The sequence below is a fragment of the Rhinatrema bivittatum genome, chromosome 7, assembly GCF_901001135.1.
Source record: "Rhinatrema bivittatum chromosome 7, aRhiBiv1.1, whole genome shotgun sequence".
Lineage (NCBI taxonomy): Eukaryota > Metazoa > Chordata > Amphibia > Gymnophiona > Rhinatrematidae > Rhinatrema > Rhinatrema bivittatum.
In genome coordinates, this window is record NC_042621.1 from 227,050,164 (window position 1) to 227,073,147 (window position 22,984).

The 22,984-nt window shown below is 41.0% G+C and overlaps 1 protein-coding gene across 15 annotated transcripts in view; it reads left to right on the plus strand.

Moving 5' to 3' along the window:
• Nucleotides 1-22,984, plus strand: part of CPEB3 (cytoplasmic polyadenylation element binding protein 3) — a 436,394-nt gene that overhangs the window by 286,017 nt on the left and 127,393 nt on the right. For 10 of the 15 annotated variants that reach the window (XM_029609927.1, XM_029609929.1, XM_029609925.1 and 7 more), the window contains 2 exons: nt 8,626-8,736; nt 10,983-11,150. The exons of 1 other annotated variant lie outside the window; for it this stretch is intronic. In XM_029609927.1, the coding sequence (XP_029465787.1) occupies nt 8,626-8,736; nt 10,983-11,150 (279 nt within the window). The remainder of the gene's footprint in view (nt 1-8,625; nt 8,737-10,982; nt 11,151-22,984) is intronic. 4 more of the 15 variants (XM_029609935.1, XM_029609936.1, XM_029609937.1 and 1 more) reach the window with 1 other exon arrangement.

Here is a 22,984-nt window from a genome sequence, read left to right on the forward strand (position 1 = left end):
CAAACTGGATGGGCCATTTTGGTCTTTTTCTGCTGTCATTTACTATGTTAAGTTTCTGTCTCTCAAAAGCAGTATTAATTCAATTACCTTAAAGTACAAAAAAATCAATCAAATGTAAAAATAAACCTTCTGTTACAACAATATTAAAATTAAAATGTTGAAATAAACCTCAAATATTGGGCATTTAACCAAGTTTTTAAAAAATGCACAGTTTTGTTTTGCATCTTGGGCACCATCGGCATTTGCATTATTCTGTGATTTTTTTTAATTTTATTTTTTTACCCCTCTGTAGAGCTTTGTGGATTTGTTTTAGAGCATGTTAATTTTCTCAGTCAACTAGCAGGTCTGAATTAGCTATGACACATGGGTGATGTCATCTGACTGTGCTGAACAGACCTTTCTTTTTTGGCTCATAGAGCTTGAGCTCTATGGAGCTTGCACAGGAGTTCCCACATGTATGCTACCTCATGAACCCCTCCATCTTATTTTTGTCCAAGCTTCTGCATGGACTTATATCTTCTCTCTAATTTGCTTGATACTTTATAGTCTCTTTTTGATCTTAGTTCTCTTTGAGTTGCCTCAATGCCTTGGCAGACCCTCCAAAAAAAAAATAAACTCTGTCTAGCTCCAAGAAGGCCACCACCTTCAAGTATTGATTGTGTGGCCAAAAAGGGATTGCACGTGTGGACAAAAATGTCCATCACCGATTACCACAATGTTTGTTATAAAAGTCTTGGACAAGACCACAACACAGCTAACTGCTATGACTATGGCTGGATGTCACTGAGGTCCTAGAGGAATAGGACCTGGAAGATGAAAAAATGTCACAGGTCAGTGCAAACATAAGAACATGCCATACTGGGTCAGACCAAGGGTCCATCAAGCCCAGTATCCTGTTTCCAATGGTGGCCAATCCAGGCAAGTACCCAAAAACTAAGTCTATTCCATGTTACCATTGCTAATGGCAGTGGCTATTTTCTAAGTGAACTTAATAGCAGGTAATGGCCTTCTCCTCCAAGAACTTATCCAATCCTTTTTTAAACACAGCTATACTAACTGCACTAACCACATCATCTGGCAACAAATTCCAGAGTTTAATTGTGCGTTGAGTAAAAAAGAACTTTCTCCGATTAGTTTTAAATGTGCCCTATGCTAAATTCATGGAGTGCCCCCTAGTCTTTCTATTATCCGAAAGAGTAAATAACCGATTCACATCTACCCGTTCTAGACCTCTCATGATTTTAAACATTTCTATCATATCCCCCCTCAACCATCTCTTCTCCAAGCTGAAAAGTCCTAACCTCTTTAGTCTTTCCTCATAGGGGAGCTGTTCCATTCCCCTTATCATTTTGGTAGCCCTTCTCTGTACCTTCTCCATCGCAATTATATCTTTTTTGAGAAGCGGCGACCAGAATTGTACACAGTATTCAAGGTGCGGTCTCACCATGGAGCGATACAGAGGCGGTATGACATTTTCCATTTTATTCACCATACCCTTTCTAATAATTCCAACATTCTGTTTGCTTTTTTGACTGCCGCAGCACACTGAACCGATAATTTCAATGTTTTATCCACTATGACGCCTAGATCTCTTTCTTGGGTGGTAGCACCTAATATGGAACCTAACATTGTGTAACTATAGCATGGGTTATTTTTCCCTATATGCATCACCTTGCACTTATCCACATTAAATTTCATCTGCCATTTGGATGCCCAATTTTCCAATCTCACAAGGTCTTCCTGCAATTTATCACAATCTGCTTGTGATTTAACTACTCTGAACAATTTTGTGTCATCTGCAAATTTGATTATCTCAGCCAGAATCATTCTTCCTCTCAGAGCAGGGCCTGGCTCCCTCTGTGCTAAGTTGAGCAGGAGCTCCAGGAGCAAAGCTCCTCCTTCTGTGGTACAAGTTTCTGTATCCGTTGCTCTGCTGAGTCTGAGCAAGACACAGAAACGCTGCAAACCAGGGTCTGAATCATTCGCATGCTCCGCAAGGCTTGTCGACACATAAGAAAAAGAAGCACCAGGTGTCAGAGCCAGTGGTGCCATTAGTGCTGCCAATGTTGAGTTCAGGATCAGTCCTGTCAACACCTCTGCCCAACATCCCCATCGACACATTGGGGAGATGAAGAACTAGCAATCATCAAACAGGAATGAGATCTTGTGGCCATTTTTTTGGATAATCTCAAGATGACCAGTGTATAAATTATTTGATACCACAGCAAGATCTTCTGTAGCAGCCTTTAATGCATGCCAGATGGCTTAATTGAGAGCTAGCGGCTTGTGCGTCGACATGTTGGCCAATGTCCCCTGTTTGGGTGACAACATTTTCAGAGACAAGGTCAAGGGAACATTTGCCCAAATTAAGAAGCAATATGCTGCTGTCCGGTCTTTCTTGATGATGCTTAGAGAGCTGTTTTCTTTTAGGTGTTTTTACTTAGCTTTTAAATGCTCCAGTTTCAGCAGTATCTGCCACCAGCTGCACTTCCTACACAGCAGCTTCTGGCTTGCGGATGTCTGTGCGAGATGTATTAGCTGAAGGTGCCACAACAATCTCAGCCTAAGCCTGAGTCAGGTTTTTGACCAGACTTGACCCTCTGGCCTCTATCCCTCCAGTAGGAGGGAGGATTCATCTTTTCCTGGAAGAGCTAAGGAGGATTCTCAAAGACTGTTGAGTTCTTAAAATTGTGGAGTCTGATTACCGTTTGCACTTTTCCCATTCCCTAAAGCTGCACCATTGTTTGATCTTTGATCTGAATCCATCTCACTCTATCAGGCTCTGTCTCTAGGTACTAACTTCTCAGCTAGTGAGCAATAGAAACTGTCCCTCCCAAAGATCATGGCAAGGGGTACTACTCCTGCTTAATTCCTTTTCCTCAAGAAGTCAGGGGATTTGAGATCAATCCTGGATTTATGAAGTCTGAACAAGAGCCTGTTGCAGAAGACATTCAAAATGAAATCCTTCCATACCATCCTGCCTTTCATTCATGCAGGAGACTGGGTATGCATACTGGATTTGAAAAATGCATATTCTCACATAGCCTTATATTACTCCCATTGAAAATACCTATGGTTTGTAGTGGATTCCTCTCACTATCCATGCAAGGTTCTTGCTTTCAGGCTGTCATCTGCTCCAAGGGTCTTCACTAAATTCCTGGCATTGACATACCTTCATTATCATGGAATTTGTATTACCTGGATGGCTGGTTAGTGACTGGGTTCATTATCAACTTTGCCAAGTCGAACCTTGTTCATACCCAAAGAATCAAGTTCATTGGAGGATGGCTAGGCCTCACTGGAACAAGCATTCTGCCTGCAGCCTTGACCCATAACCTGCTGCAACAGCAGCAAATCCCTGTCTGAGAAATGTGTTGTCCTGACTCACATGGCAGCAGCAGTGCTTATGATTCCCATGATATGTCTCAAAATGTGGATTATCCTATGGGGGCTCAGCGTTCAGTGGTATCAATTGCTTTAGCTCTTGTTCCTAATGAGTGTCACTACAGGTATGAAGGGGTTTCTCCAGTGGTAGCTAGGCCCAATCATCCTGGAGCTAGAAGCTCCCCTTTGGCTGCTACCTCATCAAGTAATATTGACAGTGGATGCATCCACCAGGGACTTGGGGCATGCACACATGTTCTTTCCAAACTCAAGGAGTCTGGTCCTCAACAAAACATTGTTTCAGATAATTTCCTGGAGTTATGCTCAATTGGATACACATTAAGTTTTTCATGTCTTCTTTGGGGGAAGAGAATTCTGATCCAAACCAGCAGCCAGTTAGCAATGCTCTACATGGCCCTCTGCCAGTAATCTAAAAATTTGGGAGTGGGCTTGCAGCCATAAAGCATTCCTAAAGCAATCTACCTTCCCAGGATCTCTAATATATTGGCAGATTACCTCAGCAGAGTGTTTTATCTTTACACGTGGCTTCTAGATCAAACAATGGCAGACAGGAAGTTTGATCTCTGGGATTGCTTGTAGATTGATTTGTTCATATTGGAGGACAACAGAAAATTAAAAAAAAAATTGTGCTCCATTCTTTACAGCAAGTTCAGATTCACTCTGGAAACTTTTCTGCTCAAGTGGAATGCAGATCATTTGTATACTTTTACACCACTTACATTGCTGGCAAGAGCAGTGCTGAAAGCACTCAAGGACTAGGCATGCCTGATCCTCTTTGCTCCATTGTGGCCTAGACAAGTATGGTGTTATGTTCAGCGACCCATGGCTTGTTTCCATGGACCACCACTCTCCCCTCCAGCTGGGCCTGGTCAAAGGCGCCGCATCCTGATGTGATAAGGTCTCATAGAAACATAGAAATGATGGCAGAAGAAGACCAAACGGCCCATCCAGTCTGCCCAGCAAGCTTCGCACTTTTTGTTTCTCTTACTTATCTGTTTCTCTTGGCTCTTAGTAACCTTTGGTTCTATTTCCCTTCCACCCCCACCATTAATGTAGAGAGCAGTGTTGGAACTGCATCTAAGTGAAATATCTAGCTTAATTAGTTAGGGGCAGTAATCGCCGCAATAAGCAAGCTACACCCATGCTTATTTGTTTACCCAGACTATGTAATTCAGTCCTTGTTGGTTGTTGTCTGTATATAGATCCACTTTTCTTCATTCCCCCTGCCATTGAAGCAGAGAGCTATGCTGGATATGTCTTCCTCCCCTGTCATTGAAGCAGAGAGCTATGCTGGATATGCATTGAAAGTGAAGTATCAGGCTTATTTGGTTTGGGGTAGTAACTGCCGTAACAAACAAGCTACTCCCCGTTTTTTTTGTGAATGCAAATCCTTTTTTCCACATTTCCTCTTGCCGTTGAAGCTTAGAGCAATGTTGGAGTCGCATTAACCGTGTGTATCTGGCTACCCTCCAGCAGGAGCAACAGCATGCAGCCGGGACTTGCAGCTGAGACACCATTGATGAATTTTGATGTGGCGTGTCCTACACTTGACTAAATTAAAGGGACTGTGGCGGGAAAGGCCCAATGGGCCCCCCTGATGACATCATACTGCCTGATCCTTTTAAGGTCTCTGCAAATGCTCCACCAACGCCTCGGCAATAGGTCAACCACCTGGATAGTAATGCTTGCCACAGCATGTTCCAGCTCTTCATATCCTGGCAGTCTTGGTCTTTGGTCTTCAGTTCCTGTCTTTGTCAGCCTTCAGTTCCATCTTGGTCCTTGTGGTCTAATCTTCAGTGTCCTCTACTGCCTGCCTGTGCCATCCTTGCCTCCCTTCCTGTCTTCTCGTCCTGTCTGTCCTTGAAGGGATTTCTCTGGTTTTGACCTCGTCCTGATTCACAACACTGGTTGGACTCTGCCTGCCACTGACCACTGCCTGCTTTGTGACGCTGATTGAACTCTGCCTTGCCTGATCTCAGTCTGACTCTGATTCCATCTGTATTCAACTATCCCCTGACCCTGGCCTGTGACTCGTCTATCTTCATGAACCTTCTCATTGACCACAGAGGCATGTGCCCAAGTCCTGCCAGGGAGCAATGATTGGTAAAGGTGAAGCTCCAGTTGGGCCTTTGCCTCAGCCAGCTCCACCAGCCAACAGTGGGGATCTGCAGGGCTTCTCCCTGTAGGTTGTGCCAACCCCACCTCTGCACAAGGGTCCACGCTTGTAACATGTGGTCTCTGACTTTGTCAGATTGTCAGTTAGCTCTCAGATCCCTAAAGGATCTGATCTGACTTTGTTAGAGGAGGGTCATCTATATAATCCGAGCCTTCTCCCTTAACTTGATGGCATGGATGTTGATCACTTGCTAACCTCATTGCTATCATTATCCAGGGAAGTTGAGGTATTGTACTCTTTTCCAGGAAACATTTAACTAGAAGAACTTCAGTTTTGAATGAATAAGATTTACATCTTGGTGTCGAGCAAGCTCCCTGGACTAGTTTGCCTGCGAGCCAAATAATTGCTTCAGTACTTGGGTCTTAGTATGCTATCGGTCAAAGTGCATCTCAGTACCATTGTGGCTTACTGTGTTTAAGTGGATGGTAAACTGGTACCCATACATCCTTTAGTGTCAAAGTTCATGAAAGGCTTCTGGCTTATGAGACCTCCAGTTACCAAGCTGCTGGTGCTATGGGATCTCAATGGTGTGTTCATACAGCTAATGAAACCTCTTTACAAACTGAATTATTTAAAGTTTTTCACCTGGAAAGTAATGTTCCTAGTTATCGTTATGGTGGCTAGTAGAGTTGATGAGCTTTAGGCATTGATTCATTACTCACCGTACCTGCAGTTTTTCCACAACAGAGTGAAGCTCCAAATTCACTCCAAGTTTCTGCCAAAAGAAGTTTTGCCCTTTCATCTGAATCAAGCCATTGTTTTGCCCACATTCTTTCCAAGACCTCATGCACATGAAGGGGAGAAGGGCCTCTGTTCACTGGACTGCAAAAGGCCTTGGTATAGTATCTGAAAAAACTCAACCATATAGTTGGGCTTCTCAAGTTTTCATATCTTATGATCTTAACAGACTGGGAATAACTGTTACCAAGCGTACATAGGTTCAACTGGCTGGCAGACTGTATCGCACATTGCTGTGCTCTGGCTGGCATCCAGATCACAGACTCTAAGGTTGATTAAATAAGGCTGCTATTGTGGTTCATGTGCAAGGTGTGTCCATTGAACACGTGCAAAGGTGCAACTTGGTGATCAGCTCATGTCTTCATATCCCATTAATGTTTGGGCAATCTATGAAGGAGTGAAAGTAACTTCAGGCAAACAGTTTTCTGCAACCTGTTCTCCCAGTAGTCCAATCTACTAAGCATGTTGCTTTTTTCAGTAAGTGATTTGCTGCACAACCATCAGTGTGGGACTCCCCACTTGTCATGGCTAGTTCAGCTGTGCTTGTTGATGGAGAAAGCTTTGCTTACTTTATTTATTTATTTATTTATTTATAACTTTTATATACCGACATTCATTTGCATATCCCACCGGTTTACAATTAATGGGCATAATACAAAATGATTTAGGAAGTGAAAAATATAGTTACATGAAACAGGGATGCGAAGGAACAAGATGGGGATGTAGAGGAAGAAAAAAGGGTCCAGATGGCAGATAGGTAGCCTAATAAAAGAAATAAAATGAAGCAAGTAACATGACATGAAATGGCTAAACTAAATACAAGATTCTGTATTGAAGGCTATTGCATTCCACTTGCTTACCATAAACAGGGTTCTCTGTAGACAACAGGATGGATTAGCTGTGCTTAATACCCACTTGCCTCCCTGGAGAGTTGACTACTTAACTAAAGCTAATCTCTGCAATTAACTTGAGTCTCACGAGGCTGTGCATGTGAGGAAATTCCCATGCATGCTCAGTAGAGCAAAAATTCTATGAACTAGCAGAGAAGGTTGTATTCAGCACCATCAGATGATGTAACCCACATCTATTGAGAACCCCATTTATAGTAAACAAACTTCGTAAATCTTCTGAAGCATGGTCATCATATGTCTTCCTATCTAACTTTCATTGGAGCATCATTATGTCTGATCTCTAATATTTTCCCTACTTTCTTCCACTTCACCTTCCATATGGAGACCAAGTATTGTAAGAGTTTCATGTGACTGACAAGATGTAGCCCCATTAATCTACTTCATATACTGATTTTTGTCCCGTTACTGGTGTCACCTTACCAGTCTTCTGTTCAGCCTTCCTCTCTGGAACTGTAAGTGGTGCTTATACAGTGTTCCCAAACCCAGCCAAATTGAGTATCAGAAAACGTAGCCTAGAAGCCTTCCTCATATAGGTCTTCTCCTGTTAAGTACATTGATCTGATAGCGATTGCATTTTCCCGAGATCATCCAAACCTAAAGCCCTCCTTCCTAAACCATACAGGGAGCCATTCTGTTCTCCCTCTCTCCCCCTCCCCCCTTCCCCTCCTAGTATGGTGCCTTTGGAAAACACATAATTTTTGTAAAGCAAATGACATGTACATTTCTGCTTAAAGGGAGTTGAAATATTTTATAATTAACTTTATACAATTAGATTGCCACCATAAAATATCCACTTTTGTGTTTAGTTAGGTTTTAAACCTTGGGAAACACCATTTTAGGTCTCAGTAGGCTGTCATCATAATGTTAAAGATGTACCACTAGTGGAAGTATTTCCTGCTGCTCATATGTTCTAAATTAAACAGAATTACACTTTTTATAACATTTGACTTGGCTTGATTATTGTTAGAATGTTTTAATTTTAAAGTTGATGAAAATAAGTCAGAAACTGTGAACTGCAGGGATACTTGCTGATGATGTGAGATCACAGCATTCAGAGACATAAAATAAAGCTGCTTATTGCTGCTAAAGAACCTTTAAAGAATATTAAGTAAAACTGTTATAGGCAAGATATAAAAACAGAACTAAGTCTGGAACTGCTGTTTTTCTAAATGCATAAAGTTGGCCAGAAAGGTTTAGGTTTCCCCTCACTGATAATTATAAGTATTAATGGGAATTCAAAGTAATAATGAGTTATTACAGTTCATATGGACTCTTGACTCACTGGAAGCATGTAAAGGATAGACATGTAAGACCTATAATTTGAATCTTTTTGTTAGTGAGTGGTTTAAATTTTTTAGTTCTAATTCTTTGCATGTTTGATGTTTTTCTTTTAAGTAATCGCAGCACGGCAATCGTGTACCATTCATCTGTGTGTACTAGAAACCCGCTGGTCTCAAAGTTCTCTGAACATAGCAATGCAATACGAAGAAAGCATTCACAGCCCAGGCATGTAACCATGATTAGGGATTCATTGGAGGCTCCCTTTGCCAAGCAGTTTGTCATTCCAGATTTTTCTATAAACTTAATTGCCCACACGTGAACTTTATACAGACTTTTTTTTAAATTGAAATATGTTAAGCATAAAGTAACATTTTTAATATTTCATACTGCTGTGTAATGGAAATCTTGCTGGTCACCTGCAAGTGGTATGTCTAGATAGGATGCATAAAATGTTTGAAAATCAGAAATTGAAATAAAATATGACCTTAATTGATAGTCTGGTTATTGTTTGTGTCTAAGAAGGCAGCAACAAGAACAAATCATTTTACGTAAATCCATAAAGACAAAAATAGAAAATATAGAAAGCTCAATTTTTTTTCTCCTTTGACTGTTTTCTGAAGGTTTTTAACCTAATTAGAAAGCGTGGCCTTTTTATTTTGTTTAAACCATTAAATAAATAGAGAGGCGGGGGGGGGGGGGGGCGGAAGCTTCAGGAGCAAATGAAGTTATGATGTGCAGCAGAGGTGACTTGGTTAAAATTGGCAATGTTGCCCAAAGATTTGCTTAAGATAAAGGAGAGGATCCTAGTTTTGTTTGAATTCACATTGATTTGTTTCATTCCTGAGGAATACCCTTAGTTTTAAAAGATTGTGATTATTCTTAAAAACGTCTTTCCATTTCTATTGTTCATAAATTAAACAAATATATCTATAGGTACTGCTGCACTAGCATACTTAGGAACTTATTTCCGATAACCCTAAGATTATCATAGATTAATAGGGGAATTGGGGAAGGGTTGTATGCAGACTTTCTCCTGTCTTTCATACACCTACTTAACACATTCAGATACACACACTTGCCACACACACACACTTCTCTTATTCTCCTACACACATTCTCTCTCTAACACACTCATGTGCTCTTTCTCCCACTCCCACTTTAATGCAATCACCAGGGCTGGTGCAAGGGGATTAAGTACCTTAGGCACCTTCTGCCTTACGCCCTCCCCACCCCCACCCAGTCATGCTGCCACCCCCCTGGTCTTGGCCCTGACTCATACTCGATCGCGCCCTTCGAGTGTGTGGTTTTCTGAGCGGCGAGCAGGTTTGCTGCTTGCGGCCCGCCGAATCTCCACTCCTCTTTGCCGCCACTCGCAGCCCCACATGATTTATGCCTCCTAATGGCTAGGCCCAGGCCTAGTTCGCCTAGTGTTTCCGCCAGCCCTGGCAATCACATGCTCACTCTGACTCCAAGCTTGCATGCTCACTCTGATACTTTCACATATTTGCTCACTCATACTCCTTTTCTTTTCCTCCCTTCCCCCTGCCAGCAGCCGTTCTTCCTTCTGGCCAGCAGAGCCTACAGGACTCCTCATTTTTCTGGCTATGCTTAGGTCAGTTCTGAGGTTGATGACGCCTACTACTTTTCTACTACTTAGACCAGAAACTGCTGTTCCTTCTTGCCCGTATGCCTATATCAGAATTTCCTCTTCCAGGGCCTGCGTGAGCCTCTTGAGCTGCAGCTTGGATTTTTCCAGTCTTGTCCAGAGACCTGGCAATTTGTTTAGAATTCTGGAGTCTCCAGGTCCACCGGAGAGTTGCCTGATGTGTGATTAAGTCTTTCTCAGAACTCCATGCAGACATCAAACTGATGATGTAAAAAATGAACAGATGAAAAAAGGGCTCAGGAAAAATAACTGGAAAAATAAGGGACCTGATGGACCTTTTTAATTCAAACAAGAATAAAGCTAAATAAAATGCTTAAGAACTGAAAAGAAGTAAAAGAGAAGGCAATGGAGCAAAGAGGTAGTCAAGTTGTTAATTAGAAGTATGCAGTAGTGATAACTTCTTCTAGGGTGCAGTTAATTTAATTAGGTTTCCGAGGGAAAAGCTAGAAAGCCAAAAATATGTAACTGAAATGGCATCCTGCGAAATATATTTACTGAGAATACATAAGAAAGCAGTATAGTGTATCCATTATTTGAATATTTATTGCTCAGGACAGGTATGGAGAGCTGCTTAAAAAATGTAAAAAAAAAAAAATAATTCTTTTTGAAAAATTGCTATAGAGTGACTATAACGTGTGTGTGCTTATGGAATACTGCACAGAACAGTGGATGCATTGCTTAAATTTTTTTCATAGTTTTAAACTACTAGATTTGAAAATGTAGGTATACTTAAATATCTGAATAGGCCTTAGGTGAAATACATCTAAAAGTGTTCTACTCGTGTTCTCTCTAAAATGTGTTCCAGGTCGGTCATCACTGTTTCCTTTTGAGGATGGCTTCCTAGATGACAGTCATGGCGATCAATCATTATCATCAGGTCTGAGCTCTCCAACTCGCTGTCAGAATGGTGAAAGAGTGGAACGTTATTCTAGAAAAGTTTTTGTTGGAGGCTTGCCTCCTGACATTGATGAAGGTATGGTGCCTTATGACATAGTTAAAACTTGTTCCTAAAAATAAACTAGCTTCCTAATATGACTCTCCTACTACCATATTTATGCTAATGTGTTATTGGATGTTTGGTCCTTTACTGCAGAGTTCCTGTAATATTTGGGGCTGGGTGGAGGGACACTTCAAAATGTCATCGTGACATACACTGCATAGAAAGGTTAGGAGCTAGTTTAAAAAAAAAACAAAAACAGAGAAATGACTGCAAATTGAGTATCTGAGAATCCAGTGATATCCTAAATTGTTTAGAATGATCAAGAAGAAATTCAGAAGAGTTCGTTTGAAAGAAAACAAAACAGTGGTACTGCTTATCTTTCTAAAATGGTCTTGATTTAGAAATAAAACACAAATATTTGATATCTGATAACTTTGCTTATGGTGTGGTATATACATTTTTAAATATAAATAAGAAAATCACCTGCACAGTCTCAGATGATCTTCACATGGTACTTTTTTAGGTGCTGCCAGCAATAGTTGGTTCTTAATGCAGTAGTTTGTCCTCTTGCTCATAGTAAATGGCAATTTTACCACAAATAGGAAGCACTATTGTTATAGATATTAACTATCCAGGTCTTCTCAAACAATTCAGTATATCAAATAATGTGCTTTAACAGAACCTCCAAAAGCAATTGTAGTAAATGGTGAATAATACTGCTTATTACCCTAGCTAATGTTCAAGTGCTTTATTTCGCAGAATTATTTTTTAAAATGTGATATTAACTAAAGAGGGTCTACTGGTAGGAGCAATTTTCCTTCTTCAAATCTAAATCTGATCAATTAAATCTTGAAGCTTGGTCTCTGTCACTTGTCCCTCATTCATAGTAACTCGTAAGCTCAGCTCTCTGAAGGAAGCACCTTAGAAATCTTGGTTCTAGTGCTTGAGTTATTGCTTTTGTGTGTATATGCGATGTGTACATGTTTCTTGCACTAAATAACCTGATAAGGGATAAAACTTTAATCTTTGAATTCCATAGTTTAGAAACATACCTTCTATTTAATAAAGCACTTAAGGAATTTTTGACAACTATTTAATTTGTTTTTTGTCGACAAGTAGGATAATTCAGCCATAACACATGGGTGATTACATCAAATGATGCCAACATGGTCCCAGCTCACAGAGCAAGCTGATGTACTCCAGGATACAGACAGTCCCTTTGGAGCAACAGTACACTAGAGCACCATCAGTTGATGTGGTGCAGGGGAGCACACATCCAGCCTTTGTGCAATGGGAATCTTTCTCAACACTGAAGAGGGGGAGGTCTGACACCAGTCAGTGAGCTCCATTGGTGCAGCTATCATGAAATGTCAGAATAAGGTGTGTCTGACATTGCAACAGCTGCCCCACCAAGCTCTTATTCCGTGCCACTCTCTACTACAGTTCCCAGAAAGCACAAACCCATATGGATGTCAGAAGAGGGATGTGTTTTCACCCACTTCAGCTCAGAGAGCTCCTCAACTTTTGGGGGCCCAGTTGTTGGAAATGGTGAAGAATTTTATTTGCTTCCTTGAATTGAAAGATCAGGGAGAAAAGTTGGAGCTTCTTATGTCTAGAATGGAGGAACTTTTCTGCACAGTGGGGCCCAAAAGAATCCTTGGAAGTTCCATACCTCCCTTCATGGATTCCCAGCAGTGAGAGTAAGTCTGCTACTTGGCTTGACTGAATCATCTCCCTCCTTCATGAGTTGGAAGAGGATTAAGTGGGCTTAATATATTCTGAGTTTCTGCCTGTCATCTCCCTTTGAGCTTTGAGATCACCTCGCGATCTTCTGGTCTTTGTCAGAGCCCTAGCTGAGTGTCCTACCATGGTTTAGTGACAAGGACTCTACTGAGGTTGCTTCAGATCCCCTTCCAGACTTGCTGTAGCATAAATCTCCTCCAGAGGATCTTGGTTACACTCACTTTCTGGAAAAGCTGGCAAGGACATTGTCTATCAACCTAAGAAAGGAGCAGGACCTGAGAATGGCTGTTTTTGATTTGTTGTAGTTTCTATAGCCTCCTGTGGAAATCGTGGCCATTCTGGTTCCTGGCCACATGAAAGATATTCAGATGCAGATGTGGCAAGCTTCCATGTCATACCTTCCCATAGCCTGCCAAATCAACTTGAAGTATAAGGTCCAGGCTTCTCCAAAATTTGGATTAGTCCAGTTACCACACCTCTCGGCCGTGGTGGATTGGGTACTGAAATAGGCAAAGCACCCACAATAACCATTCCCAACACATCTTGCAGGAAAAATCCAAAAACTCTGGATGCCTTTGGGAAGAAGGTCTTCTGGAGATCTATGATTAGCAAGACAATTGTGGCTCATTCTCTATGTATTTTGCAGTATTCTCTATGTATTTTGCAGTATTTGCACAAATGCCTGGTCTCTAATCTGGCAGAGTTTTAACATGCCATGAAGGATACAAAGTAGTGTGGGAAATGCTTATCTGATACGTGAACTTTGGCAGTGGCTATAAGAGCCAGGAGGCTCACATGGCTATGAGTTAGTGGCCTGATAAATGTTCCAAGACGGGGAAAACTTAATTGGAGACAAGATGCAAGAAATGGTAGCCCTGATCAAGGATCATCTGTCCTGTCTGCTGTTTGTCTCAAACAGACATCAGTACTTCTCTTAAACCCCTTTTTTTTCCCAGAGGCAATCTTTTCATCATATCAAGCTGTTCTTACCCTGCTTCAGCAGCTGCCTACTAGAGGTTAGCAGAGAGGTGGCAACCAAAAAGCTGACAATAAATGCTGCCCAAATCCTTGGACAAGATTTGAAGTCCCTGGGGCCCCTCTCCCTGTATCCTCTGGTAGGGAGATGGGTCCACTCCTTTCTACTAGAATGAATCCACATCACCAAGGACAAATGGGTCCTGAGAATGGTGGAATATGACTACCACTATCTATTTTATCATTTTTCTGGATTTATTAATCACTTACTGCCAAGACAATAGGTGATTTACAATTTTAAATTATACATACATTGTGTTTTGATCATTTTCCATTTTAATTTAACATAATAAAATCAACAGAAACCACCATAAAACGTCATCCTTACCCTACTGATAAGAAATCAAGTGCCTACTTGAAGGTTAGTTGTTAAAATTCACAGGCAGTGTAATCAAAAAGTATCATTCATAATCTGCAATGAGAATATTATAAAATGAAGTCCAGCCAGACCTTCACCTAATTAAGTAAGAACATATTTGAAAAATTACGTTAAATTTACAAACAATACCCTTAAAACAACAAATATAGTCTGCTAATAAGAATTTCATAACACGTAATCCAGTCAAATCCTGCCTGAACAGTTTAAGACAATTAAGTTTTAAATGTCTTAGAACATTCCGTTAAATGCATTGTTTCAGGGAGAGTATTCTTCAGTTCAGGAGCAGCAATAAAAAATGATTGTTCATGTGTCTCCAGAAAGACGGGCTTGTTTGGTAGAGGGGACAATGTAATAAGCCTCATTGCAAAGCCTGAAGGAACCGATTGGGATCATGTATTTTTAATGTGGCATTAGTCTGGGGGAAGAGTCCACTCTTAATAGTGAATGTACAAGCATTACAACCTTATATTGATCATGGTAATGAACTGGGAGGCAGTAAAGGTCATACAAGACTGGTGTAATATGCTCTTTCCTAGCTTGTCATGGGTTAATACATATCACTGAGTTATAGAATAATTGTATAGCCTTCAAAGATGTCACGGCATTGTATAGCATAACAGTAATCAGTCAGTGGAAGAATTAGTGCTTGTACTACTGATTGAAAATTAGAGTAATACCCCTTAATTAAAAAATCTGATTTTATAAAAGTTTTGATATGTTTGTTAAAAGTAAGATTAACATCTGACCATAGACAGACTTTAACACAAAAAGTGATTTGGACCTCAACATCCTCAATAACAATAAATGTGGCACTTGCTTACTTTTGGGATTTTGGATTACCATGATCTTTGATTTTGCAACATTAAGGGCAGGTTTATTATACAAAAGCTAATGTTTTATGGTGGACAAACAAATATTTACCAGTTTATTGGTAATGGACCATTTAGGTTGAATGTCATCCACTTATATTCTGTAACCCATACAGATTCCCGCCAAGAGTTTATATATAGGTGTCATATACATATTAAATAGAGGTGCTAATAATACTGAACCTTTGAGGGACTCTGGTGGGTACAGAATGCCATCATGAGTGCCGATTCTTACTTGATAACAGTTGTCACTGAGATAAGACCTAAATCAGTTCAAAATTAAACCAGAGACACCATACTCCTCCAAACGACATAGGAGAATTTGATGATCCAGGTTGTCAAATGTGGTGGAAATATCTAATGTAACTAACAAAAATCTTACATCTCTATCAAGGACTTTCCTAACGCTGTTTATTAGGGAAATCATTAAGGTTTTGTTACTCAAAGCCCTGTAAAACCCATATTAGAAAGGGTCTAAAATATGATATTCATCCAAAAAATCAGTTGCAAAACAATATATTCCATAATATTTGTCAAAAGTGTCATGGATGAAATTGGTCTGTAGTTTGCTAAATTCAAAGGATCTAACCCATTTTTCTTAACGGCATAACTGAGATCAATTTTACTGCAGATAGAACACCCTCAGCTGGTGAAAGGTTTATAATAGATGCCAATGATGATGCCAGGGTTGCCCTTACTGTTTTTAATAATGAAATATCACAGATGTTCAGTGGGCAAAAAGACGCATTTACAAAGGAAATACCCTGAGAGACTTTGGATACTGAGACATTCTCAAAGGATGTTCATCACAGCTCAATATGCAAAGAAGTATCTTTGTACCAAACAGGTACAGATGAAAATGCTAGTGACATCAAAATTTTATCCACAAAAGAAATCTAGGACTTCATTACATCCCACTTGATCCAAGTTGTCTCAATTAGAGACATCAAAAGTACTGGTCAAATTCTTGACGATTCTTAATTCTCTAGAATTTTTCCTAGCAGAATGGATTTACTTAGCAAAGTACATATTTTTTCCATCATTAACTTTGTTTTCATAATCAGCCAAAACAGTTTTATAGGCAGATAATGTATATCAGCACTATGAATGTCGCCATGTATGCTCACATCTACTTACCTTGCGTTTTAAATCATGAAGTGCAGGAGTAAGTCCATCAAAAAATTCATTATAGCAATATCTCACAATTCTGAGGTGAGCAATGTTATCAAGAATCTTACAGCAGCTTGCCAAATAGTAACAGCGGACTCAATATCCGGTGGATTAAAATCTGTCAATTCAGTATTTACTAAATCAGCAAACTAGTCACTTTCAGAAATATAGACAGTTTTTAATATAAACTTTAAACTTACTATAAACTTCTCTCTGTTAGAACTAGGACAAGGATATCAAAAAGAAATCAGAAAATGATCTGACCAAGGCATATAGATTCAAGCGACAACGGGATGTAACAAATACAATGATGTACTGATAAAAGCTAGGTCTAAAGTATGGCATATTTTGAGGTGGTTGATGTGTTATCTGATTCCAACCTAGATAGATCATCAAATTTAAAAACCAGTCACATATGGACAATAATGGAACTACATCCAGGTGTAAATTAAAATCAATGATCATCATATTACTAAGATTAGCTTTTAAACAGATTAATTGTTCAAAAAACTGAGATTATTTTGAAGCAAGCCAGGTAGACAATAGATTAAACAGATACTCAAAATATCAGAAAATACTAACATTTCCTAAAGTGACGTATCACTCAAATTTTCAACAGACATTTTCCAAGTTTTTAAAAATATTACTAAAAGACCTCTACCAGGGCCTTTTTTTGTGAGGCTGAGAAACAGCTTGATAAACAGATGGACAAATTTGTTTCAAATACACCTGATTAGAATCAAACAGCCAGGATTCAGTATTACTAAAAAAAAAAGTGGCTGTTTCTCTGCAATAAAAATCATATATAGACACAATTTTCTTTACACAGCCTGAGCATTGACTAGATAAGCCTCAGCTAGTAATGTATTGGTAATATGAGCAGATTGATAACAAGATGGCCACGAATTAGATCTTGAATATGAAAACCCCCATAATCACCATACCTCCCTCTCCCTAATATTACAGGAATTTGATCCAGATTGTCATGAACTGAAGAAGGCGCACAAGAATCAGAGGGGCCTCATCGGCACTCATCGCATATGAAGGAGCACACAAAGGAACTACTTTGTTGTGATCCTTCGTGTGAGCAATAGAGTACCCACCCTGGTGCTATCCACCTGCTTTTGACACCCTTACACTGGTGATGACAGCCGAGGCAGGGGCAGGGCCAAGCCCAAGAGATGACAGCTGAGCCAGCGACTGAGAGAAAGCAGGCTGGATGCTCATAATTCTTCTCTTGATGGGGGATGAAGGTGATACAAGCCCCATTGAACCTGAGAGTGTTCTTGCCAAAAGCAGGTAGGCTTCTCACACCCTTCTCCAAATCAGTGGAGATCAGTGTTCAGTTCTGACCCCCTCACAATCTGCTTAGTTACATCTAGAAGTAGCCTCTTTTCTTCAACAAAAGGCCATAAAGCTTGTCTCTCCTCAAGAGTTTGGCATAGGGTTCTATTCCCAGTACTTTTTAATCCCAAGAAGTCAGGGATGATGCCCATTGTGGATTTGCAGAGCCTCACTAGAGACTTTCTAGGAGAAGTTCAAAATGAATTAGCTCCTGATAGTTCTGCCCTTCATTCTGTTGAAGGACTGGGTGTGCTCTGTGAACCTGAAGGACAATTGTGTGCACATTCCCATTGACTCTGCCCATGGGAGATGCCTAAGGTTTGTGGTAAAGGTCATTTATTACCAGTACAAAGTGCTTCTGTTTGGCCCCTCAGCATCACTGGGCATGTTTAAAATGAGCCTAGCAGGTGTGGCTTCTCAGTTCCAGAAGCAGGGGGTCTGCGTACTCCTGCATCGGTCCAATTGGCCGATATTGGGCTGTTCCCCAACAGGCATTTTAGTGTCTCTCCACAAAACCATACAGCTTCTCAAGTCCCTGGGCTCCCTTGTCAATTTCTTGAAATCAAACTTCATCCCATCCCAGTGGATCCAGTTCATAGGAGTCTGGATCCACTTGCTACAAGATAAGGCTTTTTTACCTACTGAAAGTGCCAGAGTTCTGAGGAGCCTTGCAAGGTCCCTTCAACAGCAGAACCAGATATTGGCAAGGTAATTCCCTGTCTTGCTAGGTCACATGGCTGCAGCCATTTTTTGTGGTTCCCCTGACTTGCCTGCACACACATGGTCTTCATCAGTGCCCCAATACCAATGGGATTAGCTACTCCTTGGCTCTCAGGATATCAATAACTCCTCAGATGCGTGTATCTTTTCAATGATTGATAGCAACATAGTAAATGATGGCAAATAAAGACCTAAATGGTCCATCCAGTCTGCCCAGCAAGATGTTCAGGGTTGTATCTGTCACTCAGTGCAGGTTACCTCTATGCAGATATATTACACCTAAAGTTACCACAGATTACATAATAATTTTTCATGTCCATCCTCTAACCACTATGGATCCTCTTCTTATCCTATATGTTTTTCAGTTCCATAACCATTCTGGTCTTCACCACTTCTTCCAGAAGGACATTCCATACATCCACCAACCTTTTAGTGCATGATATTTGGGGCATAGACAGCCGTGCCATGATGTCCCTATTATTTATTATTTTCTCCACATCCCCAGGCCATCCATATCACTGTCCTGAGTTCTTTATTCTTGTTTTATATTTTGCTTAACTTTTCTTTAGCCACTTGCTATTTATGGTCTGAGTACTTGGGGCTGTTCGAATTAAACTAATGCTAATACCCATCATCAGCACAGATGCTTCCTATCTAATGGCACCTGAGTGTCCTCATTTCAGTCTTCCTTTTTGGCTGTTGAGCCCTTGCCCCCATTGCTGCTGTGACAAGATCCTTCTCTGAGCCCTGATCTATTGGTTATGGAATTGAAAAACATATAGGATAAGAAGAGGCTCCATAGTGGTTAGAGGATGGACATGAAAAAATATTATGTAATCTGTGGTAACTTTAGGTGTAACATATCTGCATAGAGGTAACCTGCACTGAGTGACAGATATCCAGAAGAACTGTATTCGATGGGGGGAGAAGGGCTGATGTGTACTGGGCAGGAGAGAGACCTTGGGGTGATAGTGTCAAATGATCTGAAGTCAGCGAAACAATGTGACAAGGCGATAGCTAAAGCCAGAAGAATGCTGGGCTGCATAGAGAGAGGAATATCGAGTAAGAAAAGGGAAGTGATTATCCCCTTGTACAGGTCCTTGGTGAGGCCTCACCTAGAGGACTGTGTTCAGTTCTGGAGACCGTATCTCCGAAGGGACAGAGACAGGATGGAGGCGGTCCAGAGAAGGGCGACCAAAAAGGTGGAGGGTCTTCATCGAATGACTTTTGAGGAGAGATTGAAGAATCTAGATATGTACACCCTGGAGGAAAGGAGGAATAGGGGTGATATGATACAGACTTTCAGATACTTGAAAGGTTTTAATGATCCAAAGACAACGACAAACTTTTTCCGTTGCAAAAAAATCAGCAGAACCAGGGGTCACGATTTAAAACTCCAGGGAGGAAGACTCAGAACCAATGTCAGGAAGTATTTCTTTACAGAGAAGGGTGGTGGATACCTGGAACGCCCTTCCGGAGGAAGTGGTGAAGACCAAAACTGTGAAGGATTTCAAAGGGGCGTGGGATAAATACTGTGGATCCATAAAGTCTAGAGGATGTGAATGAAGAGAAGAGGCATGGGAGTGGCTTGAGGGAATGATGGCTCCTACCTGGAGATATGAATATCCTTATTCAATAATGCGACTCCAACATTACTCTATGCTTCAATGGCAAGAGGAAATGTGGAAAAAAGGATTTGCAACCACATAAAAGCAGGGGAGTAGCTTGCTTGTTACGGAGGTTACTACCCCAAACCAAAAATACCTGATACTTCACTTTCAACGCAAATCCAGCATAACTCTCTGCTTCAACGTCAGGGGAGGAAATTTTGACATTTCACACATATCCAGCATAGCTCTCTGCTTCAATGGCAGGGGAGGAAATTTTGGCAATTCACGCATCTCCAGCATAACCCTCTGCTTCAACGGCAGGGGAGCAAGTCTGATATTTCACTTTCAATGCAAAGCCATTATAGCTCTCTGCTTCAACGGCAGGGGAGGAAGTTTGACACTTCACGCATATCCAGCATAGCCCTCTGCTTCAACGGCAGGGGAGCAAGACTGATACTTCACTTTCAATGCTTAGCCAGCATGGCTCTCTGCTTCAGTGGCAGGGGGGAATGAAGAAAGGTGGATCTATATTCAGGCAACAATCAACAAAGACTGAATTACATAGTCTGAATAAACAGATAAGCATGGGTGTAGCTTGCTTATTGTGGTGGTGAATACCCCTAACTAAATTAAGCCATTTCACTTAGATGCAGTTTCAACACTGCTCTCTACATTAATGGCGGGGGTGGAAGGGAAATAGAATAAAAAAAAGGTTACTAAGAGCCAAGAGAAACAGATAAGTATGTGAGAGGAAAAAAAAAGTGTGAAAGCTTGCTGGGCAGACTGGATGGGCAGTTTGGTCTTCTTCTGCCGTCGTTTCTATGACTACTGAACTGGAATTGCACGTGCAATGAGTGGGTGGAAAATTTCTTCCTGACTTCCTGTCCCTGCCTGGTAGTCCTAGAGTGGGTCTGCCTCTGTGTGTCCTGACACATTACGTGAATGTCTGCTGAAACCTCCTTAGAGGTTGGGGGGTGCACACTAGTACTACTTGAACCCATGGAAAGTGGGCCATCCATTATGTGCTCAGGGCTTTTTTCCATCTGCTGGTTGGCAGTAGAATATTGATCAAGGAGAAAGAACAGGCGGTCATGTTGCATATAATCAAGGTGGCAAGGGCTCGTGCACCCTCTGTGAAGGGGCCCTTCAGTTGATTCTGTGTTTGTCATCACCATGCACATCTCCAGGTGATCTATTTGCCGGGCCTACAGAATGTGCTGGCGGACCATCTCAGAAGTGTTCTACAGTCTCACGAATGGTCCTTGGATCAGGAGGTTGCAAATTACTTGTTCCGTTGTTGGAATGCCGGCAATTGTTCTGTTCACATCAGAGAACAACTGGAAGGTCAAGAAGCTCTCCATAAAACCGAGCAGCTGCAGATCAGTTCCTATTGCTTTCATTCTAGACTGGAGTATCGGTCTAACTCTACATATACCTTCTAATTCCTTTTACTGCCAGCGTAGTCCAGAAGATTCTTTAGGCAAAGCAAGGTGATGCTTATAGCCCTGGCATGGCCTCATCAAATATGCTTCCCTTACCCCACCATCTGGCAGTTTGGCCTCTGATTCCCTTGGGGAGTTTTCTAACTCTTATCTCCCAGGAAGCTGGGAAGTTTTGCAACCCAAGCCTGCTATTGTTGGGCCTCATGTGTTGATGTTAAACGCATAGTAGTCTCCTCCTTGTTCCTTCCCTAGGAGGTGTGGAGGATGTGTTCATTTAGGCAAGGAAGGCTTCAACTGGGAAATACTATAGTTTCAAATGTAAGAGGATCTCATTATGGACCCCTTTTCTTGTGGTATGAGAGACTTGCTGTAGTATCTCTTCTTCCTCTCATTCTCAGGCCTCAGCATATCTTCAATGAAAGTACACCTCTGCACCATTGTGGCTTCATATCGACTGGATGGAACCCCAACCTGTTGGTGTCAAAGTTCATAAAGGGATTGTGGCTTATCAATCCTCTGCTGAGTACATCTCCTGCTTTGGGCCCTCAGTGTGGCTTGGCTAAACTCATGAAACCTCTCTTTGAGCCTCTCAAGTTGGTTGGCTTGAAGTTTTTTACATGACAGGTGATATTCCTTGTAGTTCTCACTTTAGCATGAACAGTGAGAGAATTTTAGGTAATTATCTCATATTTGCAATACCTGCAGTTTTTTCACAACTTTTGTTCTGTAAACTTTGTGTTCCTTCTGAAAGTGATATTTGCTTTCCACATTGATCAAATGACTGTATTGCCAGCGATTTTTGCAAGACCACATGCATATAATGGAGATTTGGCCTTCACTCCTTGGACTGTAAGAGAGCCCTGGAATATTATTTGCAGAGGACTCAAGTTTATCATCAAGTTTCTCAACTGTTTGTATCCTTTGATCCCAATAGTTTGGGAAGGGTATAAGCCTAAAGAACTGTCTAATTGGTCAGTGCATTATATAGCACACTGTTATGCTCTGGTTGGCTTACAAATTATAGACTGTCAATGTTAATCAAGTGGGAGCCATGGTGACTTCAGTGGCTCACCTTGATCGTTTGTACGCACTTTGTCTCACTACTGTCTGGACAGAATGTCTACATAAGAATTGCCATACTGGGTCAGATCTGACCCAATATCCAATTTCCAACATCGGGCAATCCAGGTCTCAAGCACATGGCAGGATCCCAAATAGAGGAGATTCCATGCTGTTAATGCTGAGGGGTAAGTGGTGGCTTTCCTCAAGTCTACATGGTTAATAACTTTTTATGGACTTATCCTCCAAACCTTTTTAAAATCTAGCTACATTAACTGCCTTTACCATATTCTCTGGCAATGAATTCCAGAGCACGATTTTGCATTGAGTAAAAAAAATAATTTCTCCGATTTGTTTTATATGTGCTATTTAGTAACTTCATGGAGTGTCCCCTAGTCTTTGTATTTTTTCTTAAGTAAATGATTTTTGCATTTATCCATTCTCTACTCATAATTTTATAGACCTTTGTCATATCATCCCTCAGCCTTCTCTTTTC